Raw genomic sequence first — 11,294 nt, 5'->3', positions numbered from 1 at the left:
AACACAGCTGCAGGCTTTTCTCAAAACACAGGGAATTCCATCCAGGCAGGGTCATAATGTCCTATCACACAGGGTATCTTGCTTTGTCTTCATTTAGATTTAGTCTAACTGTTGACTCACAACAGGGTCACTTCATCCCTATCTGTCTTTAGCTCCTGACTCACATCAGGGTCGCTCCATCCCTATCTGTCTTTAGGTGTTGACTCACAACAGGGTCAGCTAGTTTCTGGTGAAAGGTAAGCTCTGGGAAAGACAGAGACTTAAAGGTGCAGACTTGGACAAGATGGCTGAACATTGGCCATATGGCCTTTTGTCCCCAACATCTGGAAACCTGCTGGTCATCTCTAATGAAGGCTGTTTCTTCTCTAAGATGTCATAATTATAAGAAAAGAATTAGTTTATGTGTGTCTTAACATTTTATAAGTATCCCTACAGATTCCCCTCATAAAGCCTCACCAGAGGCTTTACCTATTTTAAGTGACAGGGAACTGCCCAGGGACGCTCATAGAAGAGCACCTATGGCTCTGCTTCAAATAGCTGCAAGTAGATTTTTCAGTTTTTAGCAAAGACACACATTTGTAACTTGTCGCTTGTGGTGTGTGAGCTCCTTTTAGAAGGCAGTTCTTTCATGCCTTGTATGTATTTTTGATGGATCTTACCTCTTTCACCCGTTGACATTTGACATTCTTCTTGCTCTCAAGTTCTTTCTTCTTCTAAAGGCAATCAATAGCCAAATCTTGTAATACACTTTCAAAATAAGTCTCAAATCTAATTCTATTTGGCTTTGTTGCTTTTGTCACCATCTAAGCCATCATAGTTTATCTCATCATAAGAACGTCTCCCTCTGGAGAGACACTTGGTAATTACTGCACTGGTCACTTGAATACCTCTACCTACACCTGATCTGTCACCCACCTTTCATTGTGTAAGTCAAAGTGTGATATGCTATTCTATTGTTTAAATCCCCCAATGGCTTCCTGTTGATCTCAGAATAAAGTCTAACCAGGAGATCTGGCTCCTGTCCAGACTCACCAAGGCATCTCCTTGCACTTCAGACACACTGACCTTCTGATGTCCTTCCGATGTGCCAAGTTCTTTTCCATTTTCCGATTATTAAAGCTTTGTGCATAAAATTAACCCTCTACTGATCCTTGGAGGTAAGACTTTGCCTGGCCTTTCTCAGGCATGCTACATTTTGACGCAGCACATTCTGTAAGGACTTTCACACATCTGATTGAGTCCAATACCTCCAAAGCCAGTATGAAAGCATCTATTTTACTCTATGTAGTGTTGGAGATATTATTAGCTCCCAACTCTAAGCCAAGCTCTCTGTCCTTGACTTTGCGACACTGGCCTGGCACATTGAAAGCCTTCTTTTCGACAAATTTGGTATGTATTCACTTGTAAGTGTATATTAGCCATTAAGTAAGATATAACAAGCTATAATCTGTAGATGAGGAGAGGTTAGGTAAAAGAGAATTGGTCTGGGTGGGCAGGGACACATGATCTCCCTGGGAAAGGGAAATAGAGTAGATTTTACAGGTGGACTGGGGGAGGGGATGAATGTGAGCAGATGGGATAAGGTGGGGGGAGTGGAGGAATTCTGTGGGCAAAGATGGCTGAAATGGAGGGGGTGGCATTTGGAGGTGGTATGGAAACCTAGTGCAGTGAAAATTTCCTGGGATTTATGAAGGTGGTCTTAATGAAGACTCCTAGTAAGGGTATGAAGTCTCAATGGGCAGTCTCTTGGAGCCATGTAAGGCTTCCGGTGACAAGGCTGATGCTAAAACAAAGGGTTACTCTCTGCAAACTGAAAGTTGGGCCCCACTGCTGAGAACAACATCTACACAACTCATTAACCATGGAGAAGTCTAGCTGGTGCATACACGGAGCCTTCACCCCTATCTTCTACCTCTTTCATGGCCTATTGTCTGTCCTGCTGGCAAAATATGCAAGGGCAATCAATGGTGGCACAAAACTTGTGGGATTAGCTAAACAATGTCTGATTTGGCATAAGGCCTACTCCATGAAAAGGAACCCATACTCCATACTGCTTGGGTGACCGACCAAGAACTAGAGATTAGGTAGCCCGGAGATCTAGGGTAAAGCCCGACATTACTGGTCTGAGAAAAAAAATTCAATAAAATGATTCCTAGTGATATTCTGCTGTACTTATAAATCAGTGCTTTAAAAAAAAAAAAAAAAAAAAAAAAAAAAAAAAAAAGATAAATCAGTGCTTTATCCAGTCACCACCCAAAAGTCTTCCTCCAGCAGCATATGGGAACAGATGTAGGGACCCACAGCCAGACATTATACAGAGAGAGAATCTAAATTAGAAGTCTCCATCAAATCCTTCCTGTGACTCATGCATGAGGTGAGCGGAGCTGGAGACAAGAGCAGAGGCTGAACTCGGGATCTGACAAGATGGCCGGGCTGCCCCACAGGATCATCAAGGAAACCCAGCGTTTGCTGGCAGAACCAGTTCCTGGCATTAAAGCAGAACCAGCTGAGAGCAACGCACGTTATTTTCATGTGGTCATTGCTGGCCCCCAGGACTCCTCCTTTGAGGGAGGGACTTTTAAACTTGAACTATTCCTTCTAGAAGAATACCCAGTGGCAGCACCTAAAGTATGTTTCATGACCAAAATTTACCATCCTAATGTAGACAAGTTGGGAAGAATATGTTTAGATATTTTGAAAGATAAGTGGTCCCGAGCACTGCAGATCTGCACAGTTCTGCTATCAATCCAGGCTTTGTTAAGTGCTCCTAACCCAGATGATCCATTAGCAAACAATGTAGTCGAGCAGTGGAAGACCAATGAAGCCCAAGCCATAGAAACAGCGAGAGCATGGACTAGACTATATGCCATAAATAATATTTACATTGATCAGATCATCAAGTGTATATCACTTCCGTTCTGCCAAGACTTCTTCCTTTTTCGTTTGTTTGTTTGCATTTAATGGACACAGTCTTAGAAACATTACAGAATAAAGTCCCAGGCATCTTCATCTTTGGTGATTACATGCACATTAGCAAACCTATGTGTTGTCCTGCTTCACTGTTGTAAAGTATGAGCAGAGGCTCGGGGTGTGACCAGGTTGTTGTGAGATGCTGAAGAGCAGTGACTCTCTGCTCTGATCGTTTCCCCATCATGATTTAGTACAAAGCACTGTGAATGAAGGTAGTTGTCAGGGTTAGCTGCCAGAGGTATGGGTGTCTTTATTTCATTTCTTAGGGGGAAAGTATTTTCATTTTTGGCCGCCTTTCCCCTTCCCCGTCTTAAGGGATCTAATTGCAGTGGTTAAATGCAGCTAACCAATTTTTTAGAACATGCTCTCTAGCCTAGTCTAAGTTTAGACACTGTAGATGGACTAGTTTGACTGTCTGAACCAAAATGGAAACAGTAAATAAACATCACAGCCCTCGCTAATAACACTGTGACTTTGCTGTCCAGTGTGGATGTCTGCCCTTCAATCCCCACCCCCCCCCAAAGACAAAGAAGAAGAAGAAGAAAAAAAGCTTGTGACCATTTTGTATGGCTTGTCTAGAAACTTCTGTAAATCTTATGCTTTCGTAAAATATTTTTTGTTATTAAAAAAAAAAATCCTTCTTGTACTGGATGACTTTGTATGTCAACTTGACACAAGTTAGAGTCATCAGAGAGGAAGGACTTTCAGTTGAGGAAATGCCTCCATGAGATGTAGCTGTAAGGCATTTTCTCAGTCAGTGATCAACAGGTGAAGGCCCAACTCACAGTGGGTGGGGCCATCCCTGGGCTGGTGATCCTGGATTCTGTAAGAAAGCAGGCTATAAGAAAGCAGGCTGGAGAGATGGCTCACAACCATCTATAATGAGATCTGGTGCCCTCTTCTGGCATGCAGGCACACATGCAGACAGATAGTATAATAAATAAATAAATAAACAAACAAACAAATAAATAAATAAATAAATAAATAAATGAAAAAGAAAGCAGGCTGAGCAAATCATAAGACGCCAGTAAGAAGCACCCCAACCACGGTCTCTGCATTAGCTTCTGCATCCAGGTTCCTGCCCTGTTTGAGTTCCTGCCCTGACTTCCTCCAATGATGGACTATGAGCTGAAAGTATAAGCCAAATAAACCCTTTCTTCCACAACTTGCTTTTTGATCATGGTGTTTCATTGAAGCAATAGAAACCCTGACTAAGACACCTACCCTCAGAGTTCAGGGGATTTTACGGGAGGTAAAACAGTTTTAAGAGTCAAAGAGGATGGAGGAGACCAGAGAACACAGCCCTCTGAATCAACTAAGCAAGGCTTATATGAGCTCACAAAGACTGAAGCAGCAAGTACAGGGCCTACTTACATGGATCTATACCAGGTTCTTGACATATCTATTATAGCTATTATCTTAGTATTTTTATAGGACTCTTATGAGAGCAAGTGGGTCTCTGACTATTTCCTACTCACTCTTAGCACTCTTTTCCTGCTGTCGGGTTGCCATGTCCAACTTTGATATGAAAGTTGTTGCTTCATCTTATTATATTTTTATTTTGTCATGGCTGGTTGTTATCTCTTAGAAGCCTGGTCTTCTCTAGTGAGCGACAGAAAGGAAGTGGATATGGAAGGGAAAGGAAGTGGAAAGGAACAGGAAGTAGAAGGGGCATGACGGGAAACTGTAATCTAGATATACTGTATGAGAAAAGAGTCTATTTTCAATTAAAAAATTATACAATTATCACTATTTAGATATAATATGAATAAATTAATAAAATAAAAAATTTAAAAACCATACAATTATCAAAATAGAAAGGAATGAAGGAAGAAGAGGAAGAAGAAGAAAAAGAAGACAAAGAAGAAGAGAAAGGGAAAGAAAAGAAAAAGAAGAAAAGAAAGCTCTCTTTTTCCATGTGCTGGCTTCGTGCTGGCTTCCTGTTGCGCTTTGCCTTGTCCCTGAGTGTGGTCAGGGTCCCCTGTGCACCCGAGTGCTATATAAACAGGATCTCTTGGTAGTTTCAAGGCAGAAAGGTGGGGGGAGATTGCACACATACCCGGCTTCCCTCAGTCTACAGTAGAAAAGGCAGTCTGAATTCTGAGACTTTTATTTCCTGGCAGACTGGTCCTTTGTCACATGACACAGAGGAAGGCATTGTAGACCCCAAATTTGCATACCACAGTACTATTTGCATAATGACAATCCATACTGAAAAACACTTTCAGTGCCCTTTCTACTTTGGAAAATATCAAACCCTTGATGCTATACTATTTCAAATGAGCAAGATAACTTTGTGGGATTGGAAAGTGATACTCAGAGTCCTGAAGAAGGGACACTGCCAGCTGCAGCTCGCTGACCTAAGCTGTTGGGGAAAGTGGGAAGAAGCTGGGAGCTAAGCTGGGTCCAACCTCGTTGCCTAGTTTAGAACTGCTATTGCCTGCCAACACAGCACAAGGACTGCAAAGGCAGGGCAGGAGGACAAGGCCAGCACCCAGATCATCCCAGATGGGTTTATAGCAATGTAGAGTTGAAGGTTTCAGGAAGAATTGTGGACTTCTAGAGATTTGTTCACAAGTCTCTAGGAGTCTATGAGTCCTAGTTTTATTTGTTGAATGTTTGTATAGTATTTAACAGGTTAGTATGCACAATATGGCTCTTAGCTTAGTTAGCCTTCATTTAAAAAAAAAAAAAAGAGTATGAAATAGGGACCACAAGTGCTGTGTTTTCAATGATGAAGAAACTGAGGAAGAACAAGGCTGCTACATAAAGTGGAACTATGATTCAGCAGCTCTTATAAACCCAGGTCTGTAATAGTAGATTGTGCTGAGACTCATGCACATTTTGAGATCAGTCAGCTTAGGGAACAGTGTCTTCCTCACTGTGGATTTCGTTTCATGCAAACACAGCAGAAGAAGAATGCACAAAGCAACAACATGGATCCTCCTTGATTGAGTTCCGTACTTCGACCGAAGTCACACACACAGGTGTGGTGTGCCAGAGCTCAGCTCCTGGCCACCTTGACATGCCTTTACATAATTGAATTCCCTTCGGTAATCTCACCCCTTAATGTACCATGCAAACACTTGCCAAACACTAACCAATGGAGCTCTCTCAAAGCAAGCACCTAGGAAACCAGTTTCCCTACTTCTCTTGATCGCTGTCTTCATTTGCATGAGCTCTGCCCAGCTAGAAAGAGCAGTCTGTTCTTGAGGCCACAGTCCTCAGGGACATTATCTGTGCTCTAAGGTCAGTGTCAGGTTGTCTGCTCAACAGGGTCAAACTCCACCTGGATTCTTGCTTTTTTTTGTGCTGGCTATGGCAAAAAAGGCAAATGACTTTCAATTTCCTCCTCCCACCTGTTTTGCTTTTCCCACCACAAGGTCTTGGTGACCCACTTGTAATCTGATTTTTTTTTTTTTTTTCTAGCTTCATTTTTGTAGGATGGTTAACAAACATGGCTGCTTTCCCCTTCTTCTAACTCTGGTCAAGGCTGTTTACTCAATATCTCAGGCCTTTGAACTTAAATATGATTTCTAATTTCTCTAACAAAATGACTTTGTTGCACTTCCCAGAAGACTGAAATCTTGCCACTGAAGTGTGTGCTCCAAGGCCAGCAGCTTTAGGATTATATGAAATACAAGTTTTTGTTTTCAGTTTTGTTTGTTTGTTTGTTTGTTTGTTTGAGACAGTCTCATGCAGCTTAGGCTGGCCTCAAACTCACCACATAGACAAGGATAACCTTGGATTCTGATTCTCCTGTTGATGTGGAAGAAACTCAGGGATCCCTTTGTGTTTCTCACATGCTACTATGGAAACTGGGGCTTCCCTGTTGGAGTTCTTGGTCTTGTGAGTAAAATAATTTGGAAGCAGACTCTTAAGAAAGTCCATAGACAATTGTATTAGAGTTTGAGAAGGAACAACAGAACAGGTAAAGCTGTGTATCTTTTTTTTTTTTTTAAGATTTATTTAGTTATTATGTATACAGATTTTGTTATAGATGGTTGTGAGCCAACATGTGGTTGCTGGGAATTGAACTCATGAGCTTTGGAAGAGCAGTCAGTGCTCTTACCCTCTGAGCCATCTCTCCAGCCCCAAAGCTGTGTATCTTAACAGTTGCCAAGAAACAGGAGACAGAGAAGAGAGAGCCACAGGATCTGAGAAAGCACACTGCTCAGCAATGGGATCAGGAGGCAGTCACTAAACAGAAGCTGAAGGCAGCTTCAGAGAAAGAGTGAGAAAATCCAAAGTGTCAGAGACAGAGCCTTTACCCATTATCTGAGAGAAAAATAGACGAAAAGAAGGAAAAGATACTGTTTTGAATTAGGAGTCAGAATGGCAGCCAAACATCAGAGTGCTCTAGGATAGAAGATCTACCAATAGCTACATCAAGGGAGGGTCTGCTGGAAGGATAGAGACATCATCTCAATAAATTGATATTCTATTTCTTTAGCATGCCTTCTACTGAATCATCTTTTCTTAGAGTGGACATGTGACCGGGCTATTAACAGGGGGCAACAGTATGTAATGTTTGAGGTACCTTAGAATGACAGGCTAGAGGCAGATTTGAATATTCTCTCTCTCTCTCTCTCTCTCTCTCTCTCTCTCTCTCTCTCTCTCTCTCGCTCTCTCTCTCGCTCTCTCTCTCGCTCTCTCTCTCTCTCCAGAATCTCACTGTGTAGTCCTGGGTGGCCTTGAACTCTATATAGACCAGGAACTCACAAAGATCCACCTGCTTCTATCTTGAGTTCCGGGATGAAAGGCTTGAGCCACCATGTCACTAAGCCCTCAGAAATTCTATTATTTGAGCATGAGGAGTTAGCTTTCCCTTAATGGGCCTCCACAAAGCCCAGATACCTCCACTTTTTATGTAGTAATTTAAATCTTAAGGACATGTTTCCTTTTTAGTGAAACCAGAGAAACAGAAAGCCTGGTCTAAGTCCATGAGGGAGCAGTCCATCCTCAACGGCCCCCAAGCTTGCTAATCTCTTTCTAGTTACCTGACGGAGCATCTACCTCCAGGGTGCTGGGATTGCAGGCATGTTCATCAAGCCCGGTTCATGTGGTGCTGACAGTCAAGTCCAGGTTTCCAAGCATGCTACCTGATCATTCTACACCAATCACACTGCACCTCGGCCTGTACTTTGTCAGGGTTACAGAATTATTACCTGTGTTAGACTCCTTGGATCCTCATTTGCATTAGATAACCTGTGTGGACTTTAAAACGTGAGAACAGTGAGTTCAGTAATCTCAAGCTGCATCCATGTCTATAAGTAATATCATTTGCTGACCTGAGATGTCTTTGCAATCGACTCAATAATTTATGACCGTTTGCATTATCTTTTTTTCTTGTAGCTCTGGTGTTTTCTAAGATGTCAACGTGCCAGCAAGAATAGGAAGAAAAATCTATTTGACAGACACTTTTGCCCTGAAAATATAAACCTCACCTTCGGTATATTCATACAAAAGAGAAACTGGTGTCATTAGACGTTGCTGCTATCATTTGAGCTAACAGGCTCAAAAATCCCTTCAGTTAGGCCTTCTTTGAACCTTCTATTTAAAATTCACCCTCATACACTTCTGCATTTTATTTTTGATGTTGTCGTGGGAAATTATTTCATAGCAGTATATGGCAGTGTCTAAGTCCACAGCCAGGCAGGCTCTTACAAAAAAAAAAAAAAAAAAAAAAAAAAAAAAAAGCTCACCAGTCAAATGAAGATGATCTAATCCTACTTTTATTAAGTCTACCCTGGGAGAGCAGTGGGTACAATTTCACATGCTTAACATAGCACACGTCATACCTGCAACCGTGTTGGACAGTTGCTCTTTCTCTGCCGCGCCAGCCTGCCTTGGACACCGGGAATGAAGTTGAACTTGATCCTCCAGCTTTTGCAGCAGACAAAAACAGTACATGAAACCAACCTAGGGCCATGGCTGTTACAGCCAATTAGCCTGCTGAGCTGCTAGGATTCTATTTGTGTTCTATGAGCCAAGGTCCCTGGGTTTCATAATTTCACAAATGAGTTAATAAGATTAATAGTTTTGTGCATACCAGGTGCCCTGGCCCTATTTGATCTTCTTAACATGTCTACCACAGTCTTGATTTACTTATAATATGATTAAATATGAGCCCCTTCCTTCTCAGTTGTTCTCTCCTGAAACAGAATGGAATGCTCGCCAACAATACGACCGAGGCACACGATACCTGCTCACACACCATGCCTTCTACTTCTCTGTTTACTGTCTGTCTTATTTGTATAATTTGCGTGTAGAATAGTCTCCAAAACTCGCACACTAGAAGTCTGGTCTTGAGTGCAGCAGTATTTAGAGGCAGGGTCTTGAACAGGGGGTGACTCACTGGTGAGTGCTGGCACATGAATAAATTAAGCTTTCATGGAGGAAGCACGTGACTGGAGGGATGTTCTGAAGACTGTGTTTTGTCTTGGACCCCTTCTCTCATTCTCTGCTCCCTGGCTGTCATTAGGTAAGCAGCTTTGTTCACCTGGGTGCTGTCAGGGTGGTCAGTCTCAGAGCCAACTGGCCAGGCATTGAAGACAAATATTTTCTCCTTTAAGTTGGAAAAAGGTGATTCCCCTACTCATCTCGTTAGAAGTGCTACAAATACAGGAATTTTCTGGTTTTTTTCCACTTATGTACTTGAGCTCTTAAGTGTGCACATAGTACAAAGTCAGTACTTAAAAAAAATAACTGAACAGAAAAATGAACAGAATCCTGGGGGGGGGGGCGCAAAAAGCACCTGGTGTGTTTGGCACAAGAGCTAAAATGAGTGGAGTTTTGAAAAACCACAGGGATTAACAAATAGAATATTAATGTACATTAATGTACTAGGACATGAGGGACGAAGGCTTGGAACAGGAAAGAAAATTGACAGTGGCTTTGTCCCTGGCCCAGATGGTTATCAATCCCTTTGCAGGCTCAAGGACATCAGAACCTTGTCTCTGAAGCCAAGGAAATCATCTTATTTCTGGAAATGTTCACAAAGGTTTCTGTGCTCTCCAAGTGCCCTGTTCTTCTGCTAACATCACTCACAAACTGGCTTAAGTGATTTCCTTGAGGTATTTGTTTAGTGAATAAAACACATATCACTGAGATGTCAGAGACATTGGGGAGACTGATACTGTTATGATTTCTGATACTGACCCCATAAGGTCCTTCCACCTGAAAGACCCTGGAGAGTCTTGGGAACAATCAAACTTTAGACCATGTATCAGTCAGTTTGGCTGCTGTAACAAATAGCTTCTATGGCTAAGACCACAGAGTTTATTTCTCCCAATTCCAGAGGCTGTCTGGGAACTCAAAAGGCATCTGCTTATTTGGTTCCTAGCAGTGTATTTCTGCCTAGCTTGAAAACATCTGCCTTCTCAAAACATGCTTGTTTGTCATTTCTAGTGCTTGTGTGGAGACAGAGAGAAGGAAAGGATGAGGTAGAAAGGGGGGAGGTGGTGAGTGCGTGAGTGAGAGAGGCGGGTGGGGTGAGGGGAGAGAGAGAAAGTTGGGATTACTATATACTTCTATCAGTCTTATGAGATGAGGAACCCAGTCCAATGACCTCACTAATGAGCCAATCCTCCAAATTCAATCCTGCTGAGTTAGGGCTTCACCATTGACTGGAGGAGAGGCGGGCAAAACTGAGTCCGCAGCAGGAGTGGGTCTTCCCACTCACAACCCTTCTCCTTTCTTTAATGTTATCAACTTTCAAGAACATTATACAAATGTTAGGCATGGTTGTTTGCCCTGTAATCCTAGCATTTGGGAGGCCGGAGAAGGTAGATTGCTGCACGTTTGAGAGGTCAGTCTGGGTGACACAGCGACACCATATCTCAAACCTCTCCAAATGGTATCTTTCTTATAAAAATAAATAAATAAATAAATAAATAAATAAATAAATAAATAAATAAATCCTCGTTTGTAACCTGCTGCTGCTCTTAGCCTGCTTCCCTCTTTAGTTTATCTGCCAGGGTCCCTTAAGAAATTTAAGTTTCTGCTTAGGATCTATTTGTTTAACCAGAGAGTAGATTTTTTTTTTCTCCGCTAAAATGTAAGACACAGAGCATCATAAGCCTGGGCCACTCCTTGACTGGGGGCAGGGGCTGAGGCAGAAGGATTGTGGGTATGTGTGAATTACTATAAAGATAAATTAGCCAAACTTTGATGCTTAACTTGGTTTCTATGTCATGCCACTCAGACCGTTTACACATTCTACTCAGACAATTGACACTTCTGAGTAGTGATGGTTTTGTTGATGTTAAAGTACAGATAACGCAGAGGCTAAAAGCAGACAGTGCCTTCCGCAGCAGAGCTAA

The 11,294-nt window shown here is 42.2% G+C and overlaps 1 protein-coding gene across 1 annotated transcript; it reads left to right on the top strand.

Annotated features, from left to right (window-relative positions):
• The first annotated feature begins 2,381 nt into the window (after nt 1-2,381).
• LOC127204974 (ubiquitin-conjugating enzyme E2 N-like) lies at nt 2,382-2,961 on the top strand. The gene has a single exon (XM_051164088.1). It carries the CDS (start codon nt 2,425-2,427, stop codon nt 2,959-2,961), a length of 537 nt encoding a protein of 178 aa, XP_051020045.1. The 5' UTR covers nt 2,382-2,424.
• Nucleotides 2,962-11,294: the final 8,333 nt, after the last annotated feature.

This window comes from Acomys russatus, chromosome 21 (genome assembly GCF_903995435.1).
Source record: "Acomys russatus chromosome 21, mAcoRus1.1, whole genome shotgun sequence".
In the NCBI taxonomy this organism is placed as follows: Eukaryota; Metazoa; Chordata; class Mammalia; order Rodentia; family Muridae; genus Acomys; species Acomys russatus.
The sequence above is the reverse complement of the archived record's forward strand: the minus strand, read 5'-3'. Positions and strand labels throughout refer to the sequence as shown.